General features: G+C 43.3%; 1 protein-coding gene across 3 annotated transcripts in view; it reads right to left on the reverse strand.

Annotated features, from left to right (window-relative positions):
• Positions 1-27,808, reverse strand: part of Supt3h (SPT3 homolog, SAGA and STAGA complex component) — a 378,162-nt gene that overhangs the window by 35,629 nt on the left and 314,725 nt on the right. The window contains exon 12 of one of the 3 annotated variants that reach the window (XM_036167203.1): positions 16,456-16,525. The exons of the other annotated variants lie outside the window; for them this stretch is intronic. Within the exon in view, the coding sequence (XP_036023096.1) occupies positions 16,487-16,525 (39 nt within the window). The 3' untranslated portion in view covers positions 16,456-16,486. Of the gene's footprint in view, positions 1-16,455; positions 16,526-27,808 lie in introns of those variants that run through there. 3 annotated transcript variants of the gene reach the window in all.

The raw sequence follows: 27,808 nt of genomic DNA on the forward strand, positions 1-27,808 counted from the left end.
AGAGAGAAAAAAAACAAAACACCAAACGTAAAGAAATATAGTATTTCAATCAAAGTTTGAAATTTGTAAAAGTGGTTTTGGTCTTCATATAGTAAAAATATTTATCTAAGAAACTCCCAGTCGGGTGTGAACATCCTGCTTCCAGTGGGATTTTGTTTGGCAAAGGGCTGTAAAAGAGTGGAGGCTAATACAGAGCATGTCTATAAACAAATTTATTTAGTTAGTACAGACTGACACATTCACTACAGGACTTCAGCAATTATGTGTGTAAAACTATTTCCTATCGTGGTTTCCCTTTGTGATTCTGCTAATTCTCTCAATCTAGGCCATTTTCATGCACTGACTGCTCTATCTTTAGCAACCCATGCTGAAATGAACATATGGAGACTCTGCCTTCTTTCAAATTCAGATAAGCATAACTATACAGAGACACTAAAAAGTTAGGCTTTTAGTAAAAAAAAAAAAAAAATGAAGCTTGTAATATCTTAAAACACGATGTTGTAGTTTAACCCTGGAGAAATTTAGGTTTGGAATACAGAAGTATTTGGCAAAATGCAAGGTCTGAGTAAGCATCAAGCATGTGTATTTGCATTTCACCTTTGTGTTTTTGATTATAATTATAAGATATAGTAAAATCTAAAATAGTTATGAATCACACTAGCCATGCCCCTGAGCATGGGTGGGCCATCCTAGAAGAGTATGGCAGGATCCTGCTATTCAAAGGCAGAGGACTCAGGTGAGCCAGTGTTGAGCCACTAGAGTCTCCAGCATAGAGTCTCATCATCAGTTTCTTGAGAGTTGTCTGTGTTGCATGTACAGAGGTAAGGTGGGATGATAGCAAAGATCAGCTTTGTGATCCCCACTCCATTTTATCCATCTACAGAGACAAGCCACCTCTACTGAAAATGAGCAGCTGGAGGGGAGGGGTTCTATTGTGCAATTGTTCTAGAGTTATTCTGTAATTAATGGTCTTCAAAAATGTTGAAAATTTCTGGTGATAACAAAGAGGTAATGATGGCAAATTTGGGGACCTATCACTTGACAAGTGTCACGCTGAGCTTCTTTTCAGTTTGTTCCACCACGATAAACTCAACAAGGCCATTTGTATGGTTCACACAGTGCTGCTAATTTTGCACTGCTTTTATTAGCATATACTAATTATATAGAATAATGGGTTTCATCGTGGCATTTTCCTAAGTTCATAATGTATTTTGACCATTTATTCCTGTTACCCTTTTTTTGTCCCCCCTCCCCTCTCATTAATCCCTATCCTCTTCCTATCGAGGCTGCTCTTCAACTTTCTTTTGTGGGTGTGTATATGATCCATGAGTTTCATTACGGTTGTTTACTGAACCAAGGGTGGAGGTTTGTTTAGAGGGTCATGGGTACCTTCCCAGGGACTACATCGTTAACTAGTAGTGTTTTCCTCCTCCATCAACCATTCCTTTACTTTAAATCCTCAGGGAGGGGGAGGGGTCACATAAGCCCCACCCCCTCCATAGTTGGGGGTCAGTCTGTACAACTGTGTGCAGCTGATCACAGATGCTGCAAGTTCAAAAGTGCAACAGTGCCCGGCGGTGGTGGCGCACGCCTGTAATCCCAGCACTCGGGAGGCAGAGCAAGGAGGATCTCTGTGAGTTCGAGGCCAGCCTGGGCTACCAAGTGAGTTCCAGGAAAGGTGCAAAGCTACACAGAGAAACCCTGTCTCGAAAAACCAAAACCAAAGCAAACCAAAACCAAAACAAAAAACACCAAAAGTGCAACAGTCACACCATGCCTGGATGTCAGAGTTCAGCACTACTACACCCTTCCTCAGGCTCTTCAAGCTCTTTCTTACCCTCTTTCTGCATACTAGCCTTGGAGGGGATGATTTAGATCTCTCATTCAGAAGGCATTTGTTCTCAATACTGTGGCAGGTACTTACGGTAACTATATAATTTCAACAGGTTCTTCAAAAAGATACCAGTTCCTAGCACTAATGAATGAGACTTTTATTGAAAATAGGCTCTTTTCAGATGTAATTTCATTAATTTGAGGTCATTAGGGTAGTCCCTAACACCACTGGCATCCTTTTAGGAAGAGGCAGGCAGATTCAGGGAGGTCACCACAGAAGGATGAGGCAGAGACTGAAGGGATTTCATCTACAAGCCAGAGCATACTGAGAACTGGGTCACCACCGAAGGCTAGAAAAGGCATGGGGTTGATTTGCCCTCAGCTCACAGCAAGAGTCAAGCCTGGGCTCAGACTGACCTCCAGAGCAGTGTGACAGTGGTTCCTCAGGTTGAAGCCACTCAGTGGGGGGCATCTACTTGCTCAGGCCATTTTCTTGTCAGATTTGTGTGGTGTGTAAGAAGGCATCCAGCTTCAACCCAGCCAGCCTGGAGTGGAGGACATTGCTGAAGCCCTCAGAATCCTGAATCAGAAACAAATGTCTTGCCCACGTTGGCATCATGCATGCTCTGGGCTGAGAGGATCAATGTGAGATCAGCTCTACTTCCACCCGCCAGGAAATGGTTCCCATCTCCCATCTAGCTTTTTTTCTTTTTTTTCCCAAGTGACAGGGTCTCACTGTTTTTCCAAAGTACATTAACAAAAATACTTTACTAAATGATAAGCCTAGAAGGAAGACCCTGCAGAGCTATCTTCAAGACTGTGATACTTCCATCTTTAACACTGTGAAAATACCAGGAGAGACAGAGCCAGTATCAATCACTGGCCTTCAAGGCAAAAGGCCTATAGTTTTAAAAGCAGTTTCTTTTTTAGGCCAGGTCTCATGTAGGTACAGACTAGTTTTGAACTCTGACCCTGCCTCCACTGCTCAAGTGCTGGGATTACATGTGCAAATTACACATCTGGCTTTATGCCATGTTAGGGACCATAACCCAGGCATTATGCATGCTAGGTAAGCACTCTACCAACTAGGCTACATCCTGAGCCCCAAAGCAAAGTTCTTGAAAATGGACTTATACCAGTCAGTAAGATCAAAGATCATTTCTTTTTGGATTACTAATTCCTAGGCTCAGTAACTCCATCTTTGTAAGGTATAATGGGATGTTACAAAAATACATTTTAGTGAAAAATGATATTTGAGGAAAAATGTTACAGATACCCTCACTGGAATAGTTGTACTTCTGGTAGCCATAAACAGAAAGTATGTAATGAAAGGCATCAGTAATATGATTAATTGAATTTTATTAATCACCCTAGTCTCTCTACACCATTGAAAAACATCCAAGATATGTATTCCCTCTGCAGACAGGCCACAGCCCATGTGTGGGTCTGGGGACTCCCCACTCTAGCTATGAGGCTCCTGGGAAGACTCATGCTCAAAGGTGTTCCTGGATGATATCTGATTACAAACTTGTTCATTAATTCTGAATTATTTATGAAGTGCCCTTGGCAGCCACAAAAATATGAATATGCTCTTATTTCCTAGTGGGCTGACATACATACACAGGTGTGAATATAGGGAAGGTATGATAAGTGGAGACAAATATGGTTGAGGGAGGGGACAGAGATGGGGTGGGTACTGTTTCCTCTCTGAGAAGGTGACACTCAGAGGGACGGACGCACACCTTTAGTTCCAGTATTCGGGAGTTAGAGGCAGGAGGATCTCTGTGAGTTATAGGCCAGGCTGGTCTACACAGTGAGTTCCAGGACATCCAGGGCCACATAGAAAGATCCTGTCTTAGAAAGACAGACAGACAAAAAAAACAAGGAACAAAAAACAAGAGTGAAAGAAGGGAGGAAGCCAGGCTGACACCAAAGTGTAGATGATTGTGCGTTATGGCATACAACTGCAACAATAGAATGTGGGTGCAAAACTAAAATCCTGTCTAAAAAGAACATCGAGAACCTGTTTTCTAGAATGTTCACTCTCCACTGTATATTGTCTATGCAAGGAACACAGTAGGCTCAGGAGAATTAGTGAAACAGTCATGGTTCTTACTACACAGAAGCCTCTTTTGGGGCCAGTGTAATAGGGAAAGGGAGAAAGACATACTTGGATAGATACATGCATGCTAAATTTGTGTGTAGAGGTGCACACGTGTGATTATGCACACACAAAGCCTCATAGGAAATGATGTTACAGCTCCACTCATACCCAAGTGAATAAGAGGCACACATTCTTCAAGCCAAAAGCAGAGGACTCTCTAATAGTTAGAGGTCTGTGCTCATGCTCTCATTGGCAAGGGCTGAGCAGGAGCCTAACTCATCTCTATCTGAAAGTAAGAAAGGAACCATTTCCTAACAAGTCTTCCATTTTCTCTTTTTAACCTCTGGATAGGGCCAAAGTGGTTGAATTTTCTTTTCTCAGGATTGATGTATTTTCCTCAAAACGTCCTTTAAACCAGGTGCCTCGCCCAGAATCTGACTGTCCCTAAGTCAACAGGAGAAAAGGTATACAAATGCTATCACCTCTGAAGTCACCTGGGAGAGCAAGATGTGCTCTGTGTATCACTGTTGGCCTTGACGAAGCAGCATGCAAATAGTATTTTAAGGGTATCTCTGTGTCCTTTATATATTATGTGTTACTTGAAACTTCTCTCTGTGTGTATATGTGATGTATGTGTGTACATGTTTGCGTGTGTGCATGTGAGTATGGAGACTAGAGATCACTACTGAGTGTCTTTCTCAATCACTTCCCACCGTCTATTTTGAGACAAGTTTGCTCACTGGACCTGGAGTTTTGTCTAGACTGCTGGTCAGCAAGCCCTTGGGATGCTTTTGTCTCTGCCTCCCCAGCACTGAGATTACAGGTTTATGCCAATATGCTTAGCTTTTTTATGCAGGTGCTGGGTATCCAAACTCAGGTCCTGGGTATCCAAACTCAGGTCCTCATGCTTATGTGCTTTACCAATGAGGTCACCTTCCGGTCGCTTGGCACTTCTCCAATTCTGAGACCCAAAGTGTAGCTCTTTTAGCCATGTGAATTAATGATGCACTCTTTCAATAAGAAACACTGGGGCCTATAGGAACACTGGAGAACAACAGACATTGAGACTGAGTGAAGTCTTTAGAAGAGAACCTGGGTTTAGAAACAAATGCAAAAGTAGTTCTATGAAGATAAGTACTTGACATTGTTTAATGACAAGCTTGTCATTCCATGAGGCCATGTAATTGGCCTGGGACCATTTTAATACACGGGGAGGAACGGAAAGAGGGGACAAGAGATAGGAGCCACTGAAGGGTAGCCCATGAGCCAGTAAGTAACCTTCCATCCATGTTCATGAAAGCAACTCCAGTTAAACTCAGTGTGTGTGTGTTTCTCTCTTACTCAGACATGAACATATGGGAGCTTACTGGAAAAGAGAAGGTTTTCAGAGGATGAAAGTATAAAGGTAGGTGTGTGTGTTTGTGTGTATGTGTGTGTGTGTGTGTGTGTGTGTGAAAAATGGCTACAATTACCTATATAGATGTATGAAACTGTCAAATAGCACATGTCCACTGACTTTAGAAAAGAAACACATTGCTATATAGAAGGGAAATATTACCTAGTATATTGTGGCTATTCAAATGACAGGTGGACTGGATAAAATAAAAAGGATTCATATTGCTAGGATATTTTAGAAATATTAAGAAATACTTGTCTGTGTGACAGACACAGTTTGGTGAGTTTTTAAGAAAGATGTTCTTGGGGGCTGCAGAGAAGGCTCAGTGGTCAAGAGCACTTGCTGTTCATGTAAGAGGACCTGAGTGTGGTTTTCTAGCACTCATACCAGTGACTGACAATTGTTTCTAAGTCTATTTCAGGGCATCCATGCCCCCTGGCCTCTATGGGCATGTGTACAAACTCATGTAGCCACACACAGGAATAAAATAACAAATCATAAAAAGACATTCTTGCTAGCAGCAAATTATAATTTATTTTAGATCAGGGCTCCAAATGATATACTTGGAGAAGCCTTAGAAATCCCCAAATGACACATATGCACACCGGACACAGAACAATGGTGCTCTTCACTCTGATGAAGGGAAGAGAACTGTGGAACCATACTTCCCATCAGTCACCAACCGAGTGCACCATCAATGCAAGGGTACCCCCTCTCACCAACCGAGTGCACCATCAATGCAAGGGTACCCCCTCTCACCAACCGAGTGCACCATCAATGCAAGGGTACCCCCTCTCACCAACCGAGTGCACCATCAATGCTTGTGAAAGAAGACAAGGAAACAGACACGAAGTCATGCCAATTAGAAATGCTGAGACAAAGCTGCCTCAATTCACAAACACAATTGTCTGTGGAGGAAATACCAAAGAATCCACAAAAATGTTAGGAGAACTTGTACGTTTAGCAGCCTTATAGGGTACAAAGTCACCAGAAGAAAAAGAACATTTTAAAAAAATACCCGGAGTCCAGTTGGAGAGAGGAGGGATTGTGTGAGCAAAGGTGGGGGTGGGGTGGTGGGAGTGTGGGTGGTGGTGGGTGGGGTCAAGATCGTGATGGGGAAACCCACAGAGACAGTTGACCTGAGCTAGTGGGAGCTCACGGATTCTGGACCACCAGCTAGGGAGCCTGCATGGGACTGACCTAGGCCCTCTGCATGTGTGTGTGACAGTTATGTAGCTTGGTCTGTTTCTGGGGCCCCAGCAGTGGGATCAGGACCTGTCCCTGGCCCATGAGCTGGCTTTTTGGAACCTATTCCCCATGCTGGGATGCCTCCATCTAGCCTTGATGAAGAAGGAGTAATGTCTCCGTGTAATATGACATGCTTTGTTGACTCACATGGGAGGCCTGCCCTTCTCTGAACAGAGGAGTGGATGGGGTGGGGGTGGGGGGGGGGGGGGGGGGAAGAGGGTAAACAGAAGATGGGGGAGGGAACAGGAAGAGAGGAGAGAGGGAAAACTGTGGTTGGTATGTAAAATAAATAAAAAATTTAATTAAAAAATTGGATTAAGTGGTAGTGGTGGCACACGCTTTTAATCCTAGCACTTGGGAGGCAAAGGCAGGTGGATCTCTGTAAGTTAGAGGCCAGCCTGGTCTACAGAACGAGTTCTAGGACAGCTGGGGCAATACAGAGAAACCCTTTCTCAAAAATCAAACAAACAACAAAACAAAGCAAACAAAACAAAAAGGAAAAAGAATTGGATTAAGCCCTGGGTGTGGATGGATACAATGACCCAGCACAGTGGCAGGCTGTGCACCGTCTCTCACAGTCTCCTCTAGGGTGTGTGTTAATGGCTGCAGACTCTCCCTGTAGATGACAGTCATTACTTGGCTGGATTTAAAATGCCACTGTCGTCCTTGCTGAAGGTTTTCTCTTACCCCACCCTTGGCACTCTTGGAGATGACCTGAGACTACAAACCTGGTCACCACCTGACTGGTTACAACGGCCCAGATTAGCATTACAGAAATACCCAGAGAACAGGAGTTCTGAAAATAACACTTGCATTCCTTGTTTATAAATGTTTGATCCACTCAACCCACTCTACAGCTATTTCTGAATAGAAGCTGTGTAGTAACGGGGATGTTTGAAATGCCTGCTCTGTTTCCTCCTCCTGTTCTGATTTGCCAGGGTCAAAGGTTCCTGTTATTCCCAAAGGCCCATGGTCTTGTTCATTTTCACTAATACTTTATTAGACACTTCTATAAAACTGACAATCACTTTGTGTCAGTTTATCTTTATAGACTCCTGGAGGTGTTTTCCCTCTCTCTCAGCAAGTGAGTTATCCCAACAGTGGCTGGTGAGACCTTAGTCACTTGGGGAGTTTAAAAATATCCTCAGGCCCACAAGGCATCCTATGTGAATGCTCACGCAGGGTGGGGAGCCACTAATTTTGGTTAAAAATATCAAACTACCATTTATCCTTCAGGTTCATTTCCAGGCTTAATTCTCTGTTGTCTTCATTCCTGGTGGTAAGAAAATACAATAGTAACATTCTATGTGCATTACTCTCTGTAACCGGAGTTTGCTTTGATTTGCCTAGTGCTGAGGATTGAACCTATGGCCTTGAGCATAGCTGGCACGTGCTCCACTGTTAAGCTACAGCCCTATCCTTCAACCAGCCTTTTCAAACCAGGGCTTTCCTGGGAGCTAGCTAATAAATGAGCCTTCTCTCTTGAGGACTGGGAGACATTAAAGATGTCCTGATGGCTTAGCTTTGGATACATATTTGGCTGGCATCAACAACATACACTTCTGTGCATCTTCCCACGGTGGTTTATTGCTGACAAGGCTCTTCCACTGGCTCATGTCATATGCAGCAGAAGTCTGGGAAGCAGGCGGTGTTACTACACTCATTTTCAGTGAACAAAGTGTGGCTCAGGAAGGCTGGCTTGTCTAACTCTCACTGGCAGAGCTGGGACCCAGAACCAGTTCCCCCAACACCCAAGCCTGCTGTTCCCGCTACTTCAGTCCACACACCCGTGCTCTGCAGGAATTCACGGGGCAAGTGAACTCAGCATGCCTGTTTGTTTGTTGTGTTTTTTCCTGAGACAGGGCTTCACGGTGTAGTTCGAGTTGTACTGGGGCTCACTATTCTCCTGTCTCAGACAGTGCTGTGATTACATGTCTTCACATGCCCAGTTTTCTTTAAAAAGTCATTTTAGTCTAAATGACTAAATAACTGAAGCAAATGATACCTTGTGACTAACTTCAACTCAAACGAAGTTGTGGCTGACACCCTGGGTATCACACATGGGAAGGGTTTAATGTACTTTAATGAGGCGCCTGGGATATGGCATGTGGCCAGCAAGTACTTGCTGAATGAGTCAGTGTACAAAACTGTACTGTGCTTGCTTCATTCCAGTGTGCAGGAGTCTTCCCAATGAACCTCAATTGCTACTCTGGCTTCATCCACCTCTAACTGGAATAAACGCTAGAGAGTGCAACTAAGTATTCAGGTTGATTTCCTCTTTAAAGAAGACAAGGACAGACTAATGGACAAGACACACAGACACTGTCCTGTGTTCTTCCGGTCTGGCAGAATAATCTCAGGCAGTAACTATATATGCACAGGAGAAAATGTTAACTGGAAACAGCTCACAAAGACCTGCATGTTAAACGACCAACACTGGCCAAGAAGAAATGCAGGCTAGCTCTTCTGCAGACTGCACAGACAGACGGCCTGAGCAGAGCTGGAAGCTGTACATGTATAGAAACCAGTGCGTTGTGATGGTGAGATGTTTAGCTGGGGAGAAGATGGACTGCAATGATATATTTGCAATGATCCTCATAGCAGGCCTGGCCCAGAGCCACCTCTGGTTGACATCTGGAACAGTGTAGAGATGCTACTTCCTTCTCGGACAGTGGAGTCTGAGAACTTGCAGGGAGGCCAAGAGCTGGCCAGAGAGGATGGCTGGAGTCTGGGAACCAAAATGCTAGGTAGTGGAAGGCCAGATTCCAAGAAACAGAATTTGAAAGTTAAAAATCACTCAAGTAAGAATACACTTAGGCTCAGATTAAATTTTAACCAATAAACGATTTAAGGAGGCCTAGGGGATAGTCTCATTACTGAAAAATAAAAACTTAAATAAAATAAACAGAAAATTGTTTGACTCATAGCCTCCTCCCCTCCTTTTTTCCCTCTTTCTGATTCCATTCAGTTTCTCTAAGTCTCCCAGAAGGTCCCTGGGGAGACTTTAGAGGACACACACATCTTGACATATGTTAGGCAGGTCAAATCCAGATGTATGTTTTTTAAATTAAGATGGCTTATTTAAAGCAATAAGAAGCTGCCACAGAATAGCCAAAATTATAGATATTAGAGATGGAAAAGACCCATTAGATCATCAAGTCTGTCCCTCAGGGCTAGTGCTGGAGAAGCAATCCAAATGAAATGATCCACCCGCTCCGACTGCTCTCCAGCAAGCAGAAATGAATTCTGGAAGTCATGACTAAAATACTGAACTTCTTTTTTCCATCATTTGTCAGGAGAAGCTAGGGATATTTTGTTCTAGGTCTTGTATGTCCTCAGTCTATTTAGATATAGATCAGTTAATCAATTAGTTAATGTACCATTATGTGTGTAAAGATACAGAACATATATATATATATACACACACATTGTATGTTGCTCTATCTATCTCATAGATTCCAATTCCTTGAATTGTAAGTAATCTCACATATATTGACACAAGTCACTGGTTTATGAAGAGACACATATTCTAAGTATGGTTAAAAATTGTTGGTGTAGAAACTGGGCCCTTGGGACCACATCCTTTGTGGGAACTCAAGATAATGTGGCTGTGGACAGCAGACAGGTGGTACACATAGGCATGAACTGAGCTCATGTGAAGAAAGTTTGCACACATAACCCATGTACAGACCAGAGGGTAAGGATTGCCTTTAGCTTTCCTGACAGAAATTATTTCAATAATTTTAAATATCTGCAAATAATGCTTTTTAGGTAAACATGTTGAAACATCTGTAGATGACATTTACCTAAGTACAGGAATGGAGTAGAGCCGAATCACTAGTTAAGAACTGCTTGAATTTTGTGAACTGGCTGAATGAGCTGGAGGTGAATTTGCTCACTAGTAGGTACTCTTAGAACAGTGGTTCTCAACCTGTGGGTCACATATCAGGTATTTACATTACTATTCATAACAGTAGCGAAATTACAGTTATGATGCAGCAACACAATAATGTTATGGTTGGGGTTGCCATGCCTTGAGGAACTGTATGAAAGGGTCTCAGCGTTAGGGAGGGTGAGAAGCACTGTCTGGGAGGGACTCTTCCATGACTGACAGCACCAACCAGGCCTGGGCTGCTGATCCACTGCAGGTCTGACCTTGGAGTAAAAATATACACAGAGCTTGGATTATGAAATATTGTAGTGCCTTCCTTGATTTAGTTGGCAAATTATACCTGGATTATTTCTGCAAAAAAGACTGTGCCTCAAGCCCTTGGCCAAGATTATAAGCCCCTACTGGATTCTGTTTTTGGGGGACAGTATAAAAATGGACTTAGATAACTGACTTATCGGCCATTCTCCAGCATCTTATCCTGAAACAAAGAACCTTTACTTGCTTAAAGAGGCCCTGATGGGTTTCCTCTATGTTTGGGGGCCAAATGAAGTGGAAAGTGCACCACTCTCAGACAATGTTTCATGGTACAGACACCATGTCTTATATTTCTCAGTCTTGGCAAGACTTTTGCTTCTAGTTGTCAGTGTATTCTGGAGAGGGAGAAAGAAGTTCAGAAGCAGATGAGTCCGAGGAAAAATGATCACTGCTTACACTGGACAAACAGCTTCCTGCCGCCATCTTTTCCATCTCGCTCTCTTCTCTCAGACCCCTCTTCTGCTAACTCCACTCCTTCTTTCCCTCTTAATTATGCTTTAGGCTTGGCTGAAAAATGCCTGGACAGCATTAAACTGCACCTAGAGCCACACCACACAGCTGTGAGCACAAGACCCTCTGCTGAGGTGCCTCTCCTTCCAGCCGTCCACCCCCGCCAGAATCCTCCTCACCCTTCTTTACTCCTTCTGTGGGCCCAGCTCTGTCCAGTGTTCCATTCAGTGAGCACACCCGTATATTCTAATCTCTGTGCAAGACCACAAACATGTAAAAGCAAACATACAAGCATTTCAAATGCATCTAACATGGGATTTTAACTATTACTCACAACGATACACAGAAACATCTCCACTTAGATAAGTCTTCAAGTCAAAGATTTTTGTGTAGGATCTAGAAACATGACTTGTCTTCAAGTACCTTGGAGACAATCTCATTATCTCTGTCCCTTGAATTCTAAGATTTCCATAAAAGAAAACACAGTATTCCCCTCTCTAAAAGACAGAAGAGGAAATAAAAGTGTGTCCTTGGGCCCATAACAGGGCTCCATGGGCAAAGCACTTGCTATACAGCCTGATGAGCTGAGTTCAATCCCCAGGATGCACATGGTAGGAGGGAACTAACTTCCCCAAGTAGCCCTCTGACCTCCACACATGTGCTGTAGCAAGTGTGTGTGTGTGTGTATGTGTGTATGTATGGGCATAAATAAAAAAATAGATTTTATCTTAATATGCCTTTGTCAAGGCACCTGCTAGAATGAAAACCAGCACAAAATTCATTGCTAACTATCCTAGTGTGCAACGTGAAGTCCTTGAGATATCGGAAAATGGCTCACTGACATGGAGGAATGCATGCTTTTTGACTTCACAGCTCTTCCCATCACAAAGACTGTGTTTGGACATTCTACTCTTCTGAGGAGGGTCACTGATGCCCACACATTGGCTCTGTTCCCTTCTCAAGAGGCTTTGTTGTGGAGACTCGTCTGGAGCTTGTCACAACCGGCAGATGCTTCTCATGAAGCAGCAGGTTTTCATGTCTCAGCCATGGAAACAGATAAGGGCTGGCAGACAGCATGTCCCTAGTGTACTCAAACAAATGCAAGCAGATACAACCCAGAATCAGAAGGCATGCACTTCTTCATCTCCTTTTGCTCTCCTAACAAGACCAGCTTCTTTATTTGTACAATGGTTTCTGCAATTCTCCGAATGCTTTTACCATGCAGCCACTGACTGACCTGAAATGTGCCATGTTTTACCCTCAGGTAATTCTGACTTTAGATAGTGGGGTGACTCAAGCATTACCACAAAGCAAAGGCTACTGTGATGGGAGGGTGTGTATGTGATTGGGGAGCAGCTGTGGTCCTGGGATGTATAAAAAAGCAAGTGGTTGAAGTCATGGGGAACAAGTCGGTAAGCATCCTCTGCTCTAGTTCCTGCCCCAACTTCCCTCAGTGACAGTGTGTGTCTGAAAGTTGTAAACTGAAATAAACCCTTTCCTTCCCAAGTTGTGTTTTTTGGTCATGATATTTTAATCACAGCACTAGAAACCCTAAGACAGACACATACCCATTACAGTGGGCACATGTGGATTTTATTTTTCCTGTTTTGGTTCAAGGACAGCCTTTGGGTTCCCCCTCCTTCTCATCTGTCTAAAAGGCAGCCAAGCTTTTATCCTCTCATTATTATTGTTTAATACAAGACAGAAAAGCTTCATACTGTCTGCCACAATGCCTACGTAAGCTGATTGTCTTTAACAGTCTCAGTGACAGCTGTGCAAGGAAGCAATATTCCACACTCCCAGGTCTCTAGGGAGAAATGTGGCTGCTCCCTGAAGCCAGCAAGTCTTTGCTGAGCCTGCTACTTTATGAGGAAAATGGGAGGCTGGGTCCTCTTTACTGTATCTTTTCCAGTTTTGAAAAGTTGCCCAAACAGTTCCAGGCAGAGTTGAAGCAAAGTTATTGGTGTCAAGAAGCCAAGTTCTTTCTCCATGCTTTGCTCAGCGAGGAAGGAAGGAAGCTGTTTGTACTTAGCTCTCCTTCGCTCTCCAGCTTGAGCCAAGGCAGTGAGGAGAGGATGGATAAGTGAAGGTGGTGTTTTTTATCCTGGAACAAAATCCTAGCCTTCTGCCCTGAGCTCTGTCAAATGTGGCTATCACAGCTTTAAGACAGATCGTCTCTTCTCTGGGAGACTACACACTAATTATAATGCTTCTGCCTGAGGGAGCTCACACATGCAAACCATTATGTAAAGTAGAATTGCTTTTTTTAAAAGAATATTCAAGATCATTCGACATGGTTTCTTCAATGCTATAAAATCAGGCCAAAAATGAAAATAAACAGCTTCAAGTATTTGCAACATAACTCCCTCATGCATTTATGGAAATACAGTCAAAGTGCCCTGGAATGTGGCCTGACATTTCAGGAGGCACTGTTCATCTCTCGCTCTCTCGAATTTTCTAGCACTTGTGTTCTTACCCTACATCCTGTCAGCTTCACTCTTTCAGCCATTCACAGGACAACAGCCCCTGCTATGGCAAATAGTTGGGCTTTGAGGGAACCAGTGCACAACAGGAAGCAGCCCAGGAGCTTGCTGTAAATTAAACAAACTCCCTATAAATTAAACACAGTAACACATGAGCACAAATGCAGAGCACGACAACATGACATAACTTTTCAAAGCAGTCATTAAATGTACGGTACTGCTTTCCCTTAATGACGTGCTGCGATAATTTAAGGTTAAGGTGATGATTCCGTTGATTTAACAGTTTAACATGGAACTCATAAATGAGAATAAAATCTGCAATAAAGAAGTCACGGTCACTTTAACATTCATGAGTGGAGAACTAGGTGTGTTATTATATGAGAGAAAGATATATATTTCAATCCTATCAACTTTTTCATGCTATAAACTAACCTAAATCCTTTGGGCTGGGCAGTAAAGCCATTTCAGGTTCAAAGACACACCTTTCCATTAGAAATCCAGGCATTTGGTGGGATACCCCTTGCTGCACTTTTGTTTCCATTGCCTGCCTGTCCCTGGTCTCCTACCATGTCCACTGTCAACTCTATGTGATGTGCTGACAAAAGAGACGGAGGGCACGTATGATCCCTTTATGACGCACAGACCACTGCCATGACACACAGGCTCTGATTTAGGATGAGGACAGAAGCAGAAGACAGAGGACCACCCCTGAGTCCATGGGGGTGTGAGGTGAACAGAGTTCACCTTGGCGAGAAGCCCGCTGGGAAGATCTGACAGCTGTCATGTTCTCTTTTCTTTCTTTTTTGAGACAACATCGCACTTATCCCGAGTTGGTCTCAAGCTTGCTGTCTAACTGAAGACGACCTTGATCTTCTGACCATCCTGCTCCTATCTCCCCAGTACTGAGATTACAGGTGGTATGACATCATGTCCAGCTTATGCCGCGCTGAGAACTGAATCCAGGTCTTCATCACTAGGCAAGCACTGTACCAACTGAGCCACAGACCTGACACTGCTGTTAATCTTTTGCATTCACTGGTTTGTTTTCTACTAGGGGAAAAAAAATCTAGATCAACTGGGTTTATTTGGGTGTGCATGACATATGTGTGTATAAGTGTGCGTGCGTGTGTGTGTGTGTGTGTGTGTGTGTGTGTGTGTGTGTGTTCTGATTTTGCTTCTCCTATTTTTTGTGGTCCCCCCAAACTCCACTAGTCTTTCAAGGTCCAGGAGAGCTGACACTATCTGGATGTAAAGACAAATCTAGGCCTTACCTAAGTGTGCTAAGTCCATAGTACCCTTTAAGCCAACTCACTACTATAACTGTCCCTGTTTGCTCAGAAATGTGACACTAACACCTAATGGCAATAAATATTCACTAGGCACATTAGTAATCAACTGATAATGGTGACATGTTAGCAAGGGCCAAAGGGATTCAATGTTTCTCACATGCTAAGTACAACTCTAAGTCCTTGTTGGGGCTCATTATTAAATAGATACTGCAGTGTATGCCAGTTTGAATGAAGGGAACCTGAAAGCAGGAAGCCTTGGAGGTGCCTTAGAATCAAGTCATTTTAGCCTTCCCTAGAGGTGATGGAAGGGGCCATGCTTTTGTTCCCTTATAACCCCGGGTCTGTCTTCTAGAAAACATGCATTGCCTCAAACTTGCTCCTCAGAAATTTCATCGAAGGACCAGAGGAGAAAGATAAAGGTCACCATGGCCACAGAGAGACTTCTCTCACAGCGAGGGCCCCCTGGCTCCATCCTGTAGCTTACCACTGTCTTCACCACAGCTCTGAAGCATCTTGCCCCAGGAGACCATCTCTTCTCTGGGGTCACTAATTTCTCCTAAACTCATTTACCATCCTCAATGTTCCTCTAAAGTTGACGATAGCCACTTCCCATCATCCCTCTGAAGCTAAAATTTTTTTTATGTGTATGAGTGTTTTGCCTGCATGTATGTCTGTGTACCATGTGTATGCCTGGAACCTGTAGAGGCCAGAAGAGGCCTCTGTTATATCCTTGGAGCTGGAGTTACAGATGGTTGTGAGCTACCCCGTGGATAATGGGAACTGAACTCAGGTCTTCTAAACCACTGATTCATCTCTCATCCCAGAAGGTATTTTTAAAAAATATTTTTTTATGATTTTGTGTTTTGATCACCTTAGCCCTCCTTACCCTCTCCTGTCCCTTTCCAATTTCCTGTGAACCTCCTCTCTAAAGAAGAGATTAAACTTCAAACACCTGTCCCTTCCTCGTTCCATTCTGTCTGTCTGCTTATGTGCAGTGACACAGTTGAGGGCCTTTCTCTGTCTATTGTCAGTTCAGTTCAGCCTCCAGGGCTCAGGGGACATTCATCCCACCCTGCATCCTTCACAAAACCCTACAATGCAGGTACCAGTTATTACTGATTTTACCATACATCATGAAAGAAGGGGATAAATACAGAGAACCTTCTGGGTCTTTTGAGTTTCTTTGTTCTGATACTAGCTTATCAATTTAGCTGAATTTAGGTTATGAGCTGGGAACAAGGTATGTAGAAGAATAAATGCTAGCTGATAGACTTAAATAATAATGAGGTCAAGCCATATGAAGCTTAGTAGTCACTAGATGCTAACACACAGGCACACACACAGACACACAGACACACACAGACACACACACTACTCCAATAGGGTTCAAATTCATGACCTGAACTGGGTTAAAGGTTAGCCCATCAATATATGCTTACCCACAACTTGAATGAACAGCACAGCCTAGTATTCTGTCTACATCATGATGGACAGTGACAGGTCCTGGATATTGACCTAGGAAGGCATCAAGGACAGATTTTTTTTTTTTTTTTTAAGCTGTGTCAATGGAGCCTGCTTCTATTGCTGCTTGGACTAATGATTGATATCCTTGCTGTACATACAACCCCTCTCTACACAGTGACAGCAGTTATGAGATACGTTCTGCTTGGACTAGTGATTGATTGATATCCTTGCTGTACATACAACCCCTCTCTATACAGTGACAGCAGTTATGAGATACGTTCTGCTTGAGACTAGTGATTGATATCCTTGCTGTACATACAACTCCTCTCTACACAGTGACAGCAGTTATGAGATACGTTCTGCTTGAGACTAGTGATTGATATCCTTGCTGTACATACAACCCCTCTCTATACAGTGACAGCAGTTATGAGATACGTTCTGCTTGGACTAGTGATTGATATCCTTGCTGTACATATAACTCCTCTCTACACAGTGACAGCAGTTATGAGATACGTTCTGCTTGAGACTAGTGATTGACATCCTTGCTGTACATACAACTCCTCTCTACACAGTGACAGCAGTTATGAGATACGTTCTGCTTGGACTAGTGATTGATATCCTTGCTGTACATACAACTCCTCTCTACACAGTGACAGCAGTTATGAGATACGTTCTGCTTGAGACTAGTGATTGACATCCTTGCTGTACATACAACTCCTCTCTACACAGTGACAGCAGTTATGAGATACGTTCTGCTTGAGACTAGTGATTGACATCCTTGCTGTACATACAAACCCCTCTATACACAGTGACAGCAGTTACGAGATACGTTCTGCTTGGACAGACCATGCCAAGGGGCCCCAAAGAGATAAAATCAAGAAGACCATGGTTTTCACAGCTTAATAACATGAAGCTAAAGGTGCAGGAAAGAAGCATGTGGAGTTGAACAGGATTTAAATCAGTGAGTTCCCAGTACTTCTGGAACACTGCTACAGTGAACTTGGATGGGGCCCCTAAGACTTTCATTATGCTGACTCAATGCAACTTAAAAGACAGACTGATCTGAGAGGAAAGAAGAACTCTCCCCATTCAACATAAGTGACAGTCTGTTCTCAGCCTTCTCAGCCCAAGCCAGAATGCTTGGTTCCCCCAGGAGAAGAGGCTGATTCTGCAGCACTTCCTCAAAGGTATTTGTGATGAAAGAACCCATGGCTGCTCTGGAGCTATGCAAAGCAAATGCTCACAGAAGGGAACAGAGTTTGTTTTTCAGGTGGAAACCTTTTTAGAGTTTGCTGGAGATTTTTACTTCCAAATCTCCAAATTCAACAATTCTTCAGCCTCTGTAAACCTTCAGATGGAAAGGTCCAATATTTAGAGTAAACAGCATCCCAGCTTCCCTTCTGAGGAGTTTTCTTTTTCTCCCGTCACAAGAGTGTTAAGTCCTGGCAACTGGAATACAGAACCCCTTTGTGGTAAAGCTTCACACTATACCACGCCGACTGTGTTGCTAATGAGGTTACTGCCTAACAGAACCCTAGAAGGACATTGAAAAACGAAAATACCTTGACAAACGTGTTGACCAAAGGATGCCAACAGCTCTCCCAGGGTCCTATCCGAAACTCAAGGATTGAAAAAAGTAAAAATGAACTGTAGTGTATGTGAAAAATCATAACATTGAAACATAAGTCCATTTATCTTTTAACTATTTTTCTAGTTCTCGTCCAAAATTTTGCTGGTTATTAAAACATGCCTGTGTAAATACAAATGTTCTGCTTTATAACTTAACTCCTGTTTCTTGTCCTTACAATATAATAATGTCATTGTTTGTTCTATCACTCGTACTCTTAAAGCAGTAGGGCTTGATCTGAGGGCTGTGTGGCCCCCCTAGGAAGGGCTTTGGCTGGAACATGAGACTGGAAATCAAAGACTAACTGGGGAGTCAGGCATGCCTGGGAAGGCTGTCTCCAGCCCTGAGAATGGAGCAAGAGCACACCGGCATGCATGGAGCTCCTGACAGCCATCTCCTAGTTTGCCCATGGGCTCTCCACAGCTGCACTGTTCACTGATAAGATGACGGGGAACTCAACCGCAGAAACTTCAGAAGTCACTCAGATTCCCAGAATGGGACTGGTCACAGGTAAACAACACATCCCATGAGCATGTATCCTCTTCCCTGGGGAGAGAACACCCACTCCTGCATCTCTGAGGAGGAATCATAATCAACTGCTCTGTGCACCAACCTCTCCTCAGCCATGAGGACCACCAAAAATGAGAGCTTACAGCACCCTATTAAATGCTACAATGCTCACAGATAAAGCACAACGTATGCCATGATTGGAATTACAGACTGTAGGAGCCAGAGTGGGTCTGAGGGGTAATTTAGTTTAACTTTCTCATGGTACAGCTGAGCTTGAGTGACTTTTCCAAATGTTATTCAGCTACTTAATGGCTGGGCTGGGAGCATAACCAGGTCTCCACACTCCAATTCTGCTGCTTTTGCCATTAGAACAGGATCCAGCCATGACATACTATTTAACAGGGTCAGTCACCCAGGCACCATCAAGACTTAATGGGAATGGAGTCCATTAACAAGAGGCCTTAGCTGAGAACTCTCTGTACTGAAATTCCCTAAAATTCAGGGTCAGGGATAACTCAACACCAGCATGGAAAGGCCCAGGAAATAAGATGAACTAGGAAGAGTAGAATATGTTAAAAAAAAAAAAAAAAAGCCTTTACTAATAAGATTGACGACTATAGATCCAGTGTAGAATATTTATTGTAGTATTTCCTTTTATCTACTATACCTGTAAATGGAGAAATTTCTTTTCTTCCTTCAGTATAATGATTCTAAAAACCACTATATTGGAAATGAAGGGTCCTAATTCTATCTTGGGACCTACCATTGATTCACGACTACACCCTAGCCTTCAACCTTACTTTTCTAACCTCTGAGAAAAAGAGCCTATCCTAGTTTACTGCTTTTTATTGCTGTGATAAATGCCATGATCGAAAGCAGCTTGGGGAGAAATGGGTTTATCTGGCTCACACATCCTGATTGATCACAGTCGTCATGAGGAAAAGCCAGAGCTGTGGAACTCAAGGCAGACCCTGATGCAGAAGCCATAGGAGAACACCGCTTACTGGCTTGCTCAGCTGGCTTGCACCACCTGCCAAGGGCTGGCACTGCCCACAAGTGTGCTGGGTCCTCCCATATCATTCATTAACCAAGCAAATGCCCGCAGATTTGCCTACAGCCCATCTGATGGAGGCGGTTCCTCAACTGAGGTTCCCTTTTCCTAGGTGACTCTAGTCTGTCAAGTTGACATAAGGCCCAGCATGAAGTTGGTTTTACAAGGCAAACTGAGAAAAGCCTGATGTGACAACGTTCTAGCTGTCACACCCAAAGGAGAAGGTAGGATAAGGAGGAGGAGCCCTGTGGGAGGGAACTCGGGTTCTCCACTCTGACCTCCACACAGTAGTTTTTCTTGGATCTGATCTTAGGGCAGTATGTACACTCTATTTGAAGAAAAGGTTGTAGGGCTGAAGTCAAAACCCTCTGAAAAGGTAATGCTCCCTGTAACTCTGATTTCCATTGCCCGGTTTAGAATCTCTCAAGTACCAACTAAAACCAAGCTCCTGAATGGAGCCCTTGCCTGACTCTAGTTTGCACCTCTCCTCCTCACAACCTTCTTCCTCACCATGTTCCCACGCTTCAGCCATCCCCAATGCTGGGGCATTCCTTGGCCTTGCCAGGCTGTTCACACCTCCTCCTTGGAACATCATGTCTTCTCATGGTTCCTCTGGTCTTTAAATTCAGCCAAGTCAATCCCCTTTTTGCAAAGCTTTTTCTAATTTGGACTATACATTATTATTTTCTCTATCTCACCATTTACATGTATGAAACAAGAGTGAGAAATTTGTGTGAAAGTAATCCCCTCCCCCTAATGATAAGGCCTTCCGTATATTCCCATTTTACCCCATAAAGATTACTACATCAACTGCACATTATAAAGAAATAATACAATTCCATTCCCTGTCTTCTCTAGGCCACAAATGTCTTATATATCTGTTAAAATATTAGTAATTCAAAGACCATTAAAAACTTGATGAAGAAATACAATAAAAATACCTTGAATCTTTAATTTCAAAAATCCTGAAAAAAGCTGTAATTATGCACAGCATATACCTCTTGAGGCTTATACTTTAAATGAACATCTTAATTCCAAGGCAAGTTGAGAAATGAGTCTCAACAGTGTTAGACTGTATGGTTTCCTAGCTGCCTGGGATGAAACAATGAGGCAAAGGAGAGATACCAGCACTCCGTTTGAAAGCACTTATAAAAACTTTCTAGAAAGACTTTCAGTTAGGAAGAAAATGAGGCAATATATCCTTTGTAGAATATCTGTATATATTCATGTTATTTCTTTGTCACCACTCACCAATTATTTATTCCGTAGATAATTACTTATTACTTATTATTGCTGAAGGACACGTGTGAGCACAACAGGTCCAATGCATGCTTCACAGCAGATACAGACAGTTACACCGTGAGAAGAGACAATGGAGGGCAGAGCCAGTTACTGCCTCATGGAAGGGTCAAGAAGGCCTGTCCAGAGAGAGAACATCTGATCGGAAAGATGGACGGTGCCCCAGGAGTAAACTGCACTGGCAGGAGACGAAAGAGCAACCCAGAAGGAGCTGCAGAGGGAAGACCCTGGGGAAAGCTTAAGTGGAAGAGCGGAGACCGGGGGCCAAGGGGAGCGTGGCTGCGGTGGGAGAACAGGAGGCAGGGGACGGTGATGAGTTAAGAGAGGCTGTTGGGGCAAGATCACCTAAGTTAGATCACACAGATCATGCAGCATGTTCTCCAACCTTCTACGGAGTTCTGCTGCAAAGGTTTCTCTGATGCTTTGGGGAGAATGAACAACTCTGGCATGGCTCCTGTGTGTGTGTGTGTGTGTGTGTGTGTGTGTGTGTGTGTGTGTGTGTGTGCGCGCGCCAATTAACAAGCCTCTTGGTGTCGTTATTTCCTCAACTCCTAGTTTGAAGGAGGGATGACCCAAAAGGTGTCATGAATCGTGGGAAGGAAAAGAAGATTAAAGCGGTGAGGACAGAGGGCTGGAGTGTGTGTTTAATGGGTTTGGCCTTTTATGCACCAACTGGTGTCATGACTCTTTCTGCTCCAGGGTGAGTACAAGACCTGAGAAACCTTTGGGACACACTTTCTATTCTCCAGCCTCCAGTGGCTGAGAGGAGAGGCTCTAATGAGCCTTCGGCTGGTAAAGGGGAGCTTTCAGGAAGGCAGGTCTGAAGGAGCAACTCAACCAGTATAAACAGAAATCGGTACCAGGGCTGCCCCTTGTCGGAGGGAAGGGACAGCTCTTTCAGACACTCCTGAGACACACAGTCCATGAAGTCTTTGTCTCAAAGCTAAGTGGAGAGGGTAAATGGAAGGGGGGGCATTTCTGCTCTGTAATCACATCCATCTAAATGGTATTCTAGGGCCTATAGAGATGGCTCAGGGATTAAGAGCACATACTTATTGCAGAGAACCTGAGTTTGGTTCCTAGCACTCATGCTAAATGGCTCAAAAACCACCTGTAACTCCAGCTCCAGGGGACCAGTGCCCTCTTCTGGTCTGCGTGGGCACTGCACTTACATGCATATATCCCCCTAAACCCTAGATACATATAATTAAAATGAAAAGTATTTTATTTCTCAAAAGCAATGAGAGAAAAAGAGCCATTATTATGAAATTAGGGCCCTGAATATGGGACAGCCTGAAACTTTCAGACATTTGCTGGTAAAGATGCTGTTTTTATTTTTAATAAAATTCACACCACAATAGAAAGGACCAACTATTTAAGCTTCAATTCAGGAAACTTTAAATTGAGTCTCTTCTCTGGCGGGCAGAATTCACTACATCCACAGAAGATGAAGCTAGAATTCTGGCATCTTTTGCTATTTGTACACTTTTATTTATTTATTTATTTATTTATTTATTTATTTATTTATTTATTTTTAAAGCTGTAATAAGCAATCTCATTGCTGATTCTGATTTGCAATCACAGCATCCATAACAAATGTTCACGACATGGTAGAATCTCATTGGTTTACACTCCTGCACAAACCGCAGCCCCCAAGCTTTCAATCAGGCAAAGGCCTCTTTGCCCAAGTGCACATTAGCTGCTGGCTCAGGAGGGCCTATGGCATGGCCGCCTCCCCAGCAGCAGGCGCACCACAGCAAGGCGCTCATTAAGCTATTGGGTTTCATTCCAGTAACCGTTCAAATACATTCTTCATTGTACCATAAAGTATGCTTGTTTCATGCTAGGACTTTGATTCTCCTCCTCCCTCCTCTCCACTCTCGTTACCCCACTCCATATCCCCGTTTTGGTATTTTTTCCCATGCTAACACACTCACAAAAATTCATCTAATTCTCAATGGGTCTCTTGGTCATTAGTGCAAATTAGTGGGGTTTTGCTGAATATGGTCAGACTTGATTTGCCAAGTTCTTTTCCCGTTAAGGTTTTAAGCCCATGTGTATTTCAAGGGAAATCTAATTTGTAGGTTTCGGATTCATTTACACTCAGCTCACAAACGTGGTTCTGTGAAGGCCTCCATAGCTGGTGTACAAGAAGCCACAGGGGCTGGTTTCTCTTCCTTTTAACAAGTTCTTGTTAGAATGTTTGCTTTGAAGTAGGTATTTGGGCCATGCTGGAAGCAAACAGAACTAAACCCCAGGAAAATGTAAAGTAAGATTTAAAAACCAAGTTCAAAACCCTTTTTCTTGCCCCAATAATTATAGCTTAAAAAAAATCACTAAGGATGGAACCATCCATTTAGTCTTTTAAGGATGATGTCACCACTGGACAGCCTGGATGGGGCTGTGTCATGCAGTACTTCTGTCTAGGTGACACAGTGAGCAGATGTCCTTCTCTGCTTGGGCTCTGTCCTGTGGACGACTCTGGGGTCTGACTGCTGAGCAGCGGGACCACCCATGCTGCTCTCCCACCCATCCCAGGCTCCGCTTCTAGGTTCCCAGAGTCATTCGCGTCCACAAGTGGTCCCATCACTACTGACACTCATAGATCTCTTCTTTGGAGTGCCTTTGCTCATCTGTTGGTCATTCTCAGGGTAAGCCCTTCTTGCATTCCTAACCCCAGTGGGAGGGAAGTTGTGCATCAATTCCTAAGGCCTGTTCTTGGCTGGAACCACGAACACGAGGCTCTGTTGCAGTCTCTGGACCCTGTACTTTCACACTGGTCATTTCCTCAGGATCCCTATGGTCCTTCTGACTCTCCTTGTCACTTCTGCTACTCTGGATAAAAAGAAGGCAAAGGTTAACAATGCTCACTTGGCCATTCTGTTATGCCTCACCCTGGAAGTGCTGCTGGGTCTTGCTACCCACAGACAGGCTCAGTATGAGCAGTCCTTCAGTGACAGAGCATCCCTGAGCACCAGTGCTCATCCAAGCCATCTGAGGAAGCAATTTTCAACAATGTGGGAGACTGCCGTGTCCTTTACCTTCAATAATGGCCCCTTGAAAAGGCAAACAGCGTGTCACCCCACAAGGGGAGTGGTGGTACCAAAAGACCTGTCAGTGTCAGTTATTTCTACAGCAGCACCCCTTCAGTAGAGTGCCCAGGAGTCTACTTCTAGGGATGCCAGAAAAACATCCATGGTTATGATTCACTATGGCGACTCCGAGGCAATGGAGAATTCTAAGCAGTGAACAGCGAACTGACCTGGGAACCACCTACAGAAACTAAGACCTAGTGAAACAGTCCAGACTTCTATTGTACTTGTTCTCAGCAGATCATTCAGGGACTAGCAGGAGTGGCTTGTGGGCAAAAGATGCCTACTATGCTCAGAAAACTTGTGTGTCTGTCCGTCCATCCATCCATCCGTCTGTCCATCCATCCATCCATCCTCTATCTAAATGCAGAAAATTCTAAAACAGACATCATACCCATAAATGAAAAAGCCCTTTTCCAACTGTCCCCACATCTAAGACTTAGATTTTCGGCGAGCCCACTGCTGAAATCCACGGAAGAGATAATTTCCTTGGAAGCACTGGTCAGGAAGTCCCTACATGTACAATTACATGTCAATTTTTAACAAGGAGTCACTCATATGGCAGGACCTCAAGTTCTCTCCACTACATGCAAAAGCTGAGGCGGGAAATGTCTCTTTTCTACCCCATCTTCAAATTTAAACCATGAAGGTAGGCTGCAAAGGCAGCAGGAAGTATGTGATAGAGCCTGAAGTCCCGATGTCTATAACCAGTCTCTGACTTCCCACTTTGCTCTTTGCAGTAAATTGCTTTACTTTGGTTACTAATGTGCTTTCAACAACTATCTGAGCTTCTGCTGCTAGAACAGTGCTGCCTTTACCCACCACACAGCTCTTTCAAACACAGATAGATAGAGGCTGGAGCCTTTACCCACCACACAGCTCGTTCAACCACAGATAGATAGAGGCTGGAAAAGAGTTTCAATCCTGACCAGAAAGTTTTTTCTGAGAGTGGTACACTCAAGATTGTGTATTGCATTCTATGTCAATTTCACTTTGGGAGAAAGAAAACTCAGTTATTGAACTCAAATATAAGTGCAAAAATGCAAATATAAATATTGATGTTTGCAAATCTAAAATGTACTCGATAGGACAATTTATTCCTTAATAAAAATAGAAAAAAAATCTAGACATTTTAGCAGTTCTTTTTGATTTATGCCTATGGATTTTACTCTATGTAAAGGTCAAATTTTACTCTATGTAAAATCATCAAGTTTTCTTTATTCATTATAATATGCTAGTTATTAAGCACATACACATATATACACATATATATTTTGATGCTGATCAAAATAGACATTTTGAAAATAATAACTATATAATCCCCCAGTGCATGGCTATACCATGTTTCCACTTTATAAGAATGGAGACTGTTTCCAGATTTTGATTAATGTAACAGCATGGCAGTGAACATTCTTAAATGAAAATTGTTCACATTCATACCTCTGTAGAAAGTGTGTGTGTGTGTGTGTGTGTGTGTGTGTGTGTGTGTGTGCATTTTCTAAATGTTCCTGAGGTTGCGTGTATGAGGTAAGCATCAGGAGCATCAAAGACTATGATGAACTTTCTTTTCAGTGTGATGTACACTAACTGAGTTAAATCCATGCTCCTATGTGAAGATCCATGCATTCTCAGCCCTTAGTGGAACCTGACCTTTCAGAAATGTGCTATTTGTTAGTACGTTTCCCACCTTCTACCATGAACTATACGACAGGATCTTCTTGGAGACATTTTATTTGGGCTCCTTTGAAGACTGAGAATTCTAATAACGGAGAGTTTGGTATACAGAACATCACTCTAAGGACTCTGTTACACAGACAAATTCCTTGCTATTTCAAACCTTCCACTTGATGTGGCTGAGAGGAATGTAAATAGTGCAGCTGCTACTGAAAATGCTTAACACAGAACGACCATGTGACAAGCAATTCTACTTTTAGGCACACACCCTAAGGAATTCAAAGTAGAAACTTAAACTGAGACTTATACATTAATATTCATAGTGTAGAGATGGAGAGATATGTCACTCAATGGTTAAGAATACTGGCTGTGAAATTGTGAAGACTGGGATTCGGATCCTGTTGCCCAAGTAACATACTTCATAAATGCCTGGAACTCTGGCTGTAGGGACCAACCACCTTCTTCTGGTCTCTGTGTGCACATGTATGTACATGTGTGTATGTACTCACACAGACAGATACACACACACATAAATAAATTTTGGACTGGTAAGATGGTTGAACAGGTAGAGGCACTTACTGACAAGGCTGATGATTCCCAAAAGCTGAATGGTAGAAGGAGAGAACTGAATTCTGCAAGTTGTCATTGACCTCCCCATGTGTATACACACACACACACACACACACACACACACACACACACACACACACACACAATGAGTGCTACAAAATTAAAGAAAGGATTTGTGGTAGCAATATTTACAGTAGTCAAGTGGGGGAAGCAACCCACATGCCACATAATGGATGAAGCGATAAATAATAAAATGTGTGTATAGGTACAATGGGATATCACTCAGCTTTATCAGAGGAAAAACATCTCAACATACTACAAGACAGATGAGTCTTGAAAACACTATACTGGCTGAAAGAGGCCAGATGAAGAATGCCATTATCATGTAATCCCACTTGGAGGAGATACTGAGAATAAGCAAATTCATCAAGAACAAATGGAGAAGAGAGGAAAGAAGGGGGAGTCATAGTTTAAAGGGTATAGAGTTCCTGTTCAGGATAATGCACTCTGAAAGTAGACTGGTGATGGCCGTACACTGTGAAACACTATGGAACTGTGCAATTAAAAGAGGCTTCAGCGGTAAGTTTTCTGTGTGTCTTCCCTAACACAACAAGAGTTCACATAGGAAAAAAGCATGGTTGACATGATAGCCAGACTTGCAGCAAAACAAGAAAGGTAAACTGAGAGCTGTGAACAGGTTGTGAGTGTTCACCTTAAACTTCTATTACATTTGTGTGTGTGTGTGTGTGTGTGTGTGTGTGTGTGTGTGTGCGCACACACGTGCACATATGAATATGCACATGTGAGGGCAGGTACCTGCACAGTTCAGAAGATGGTGTCAGGGATGTCAGATTCCTTGGAGCTGGAGTTACAGGTGGGTGTCACTGTGGGTGCTGGGAAACTGAACTCAGGTCCAATGCAAGGCATTAACCACAGAGCCATCTCTCTAGCCCCATCTATTATCTTTTTTTGTATGTTACAAAATATCTATAAAAATAAAATGCTGGGGAAGTGTGATGAGAATGCTATTTCTACTTCCACTTTAAGATACGAATTTGTTGGTATTTTATTTACTTAGTGCTTTGGGTTTTGCAGCTCATGAAATTTTAGTTGTTTCTTGTCTAAACCCAAAAGGAGGATGCTTAGTGCAAAGCAGTGGGAGGAAGAGAAGCTCTGGAGGAGAGTACCCAAGGTAACTATGGAAACCAGCCCCCACATGCCCTTATTTGGGCACTGCAGTTAAGGAATGGCGTCTTGAAAGAGGAAGCTCTCCACACGCACACACAGAGGACAGGCCACTGCAGATATGGTAAGAAACTGGTTGTCCCCAAGCCAGGTTGGGTCAACTGCAGTTCGCTGACTTTAGCACCTTGACCTTGGGACTCTCAGCATCTAAAACTGTGAGAATGGAAGGTGAAGCCATTTCACGCTTGACCAGGGTGAGCAGCAGAGCAATGAACACAGTGTGCGCTTTCCACGTCTGGGGGATTCAGATGGGTTGCAGACAACAC

This window comes from Onychomys torridus, chromosome 18 (assembly GCF_903995425.1).
Source record: "Onychomys torridus chromosome 18, mOncTor1.1, whole genome shotgun sequence".
In the NCBI taxonomy this organism is placed as follows: Eukaryota; Metazoa; Chordata; class Mammalia; order Rodentia; family Cricetidae; genus Onychomys; species Onychomys torridus.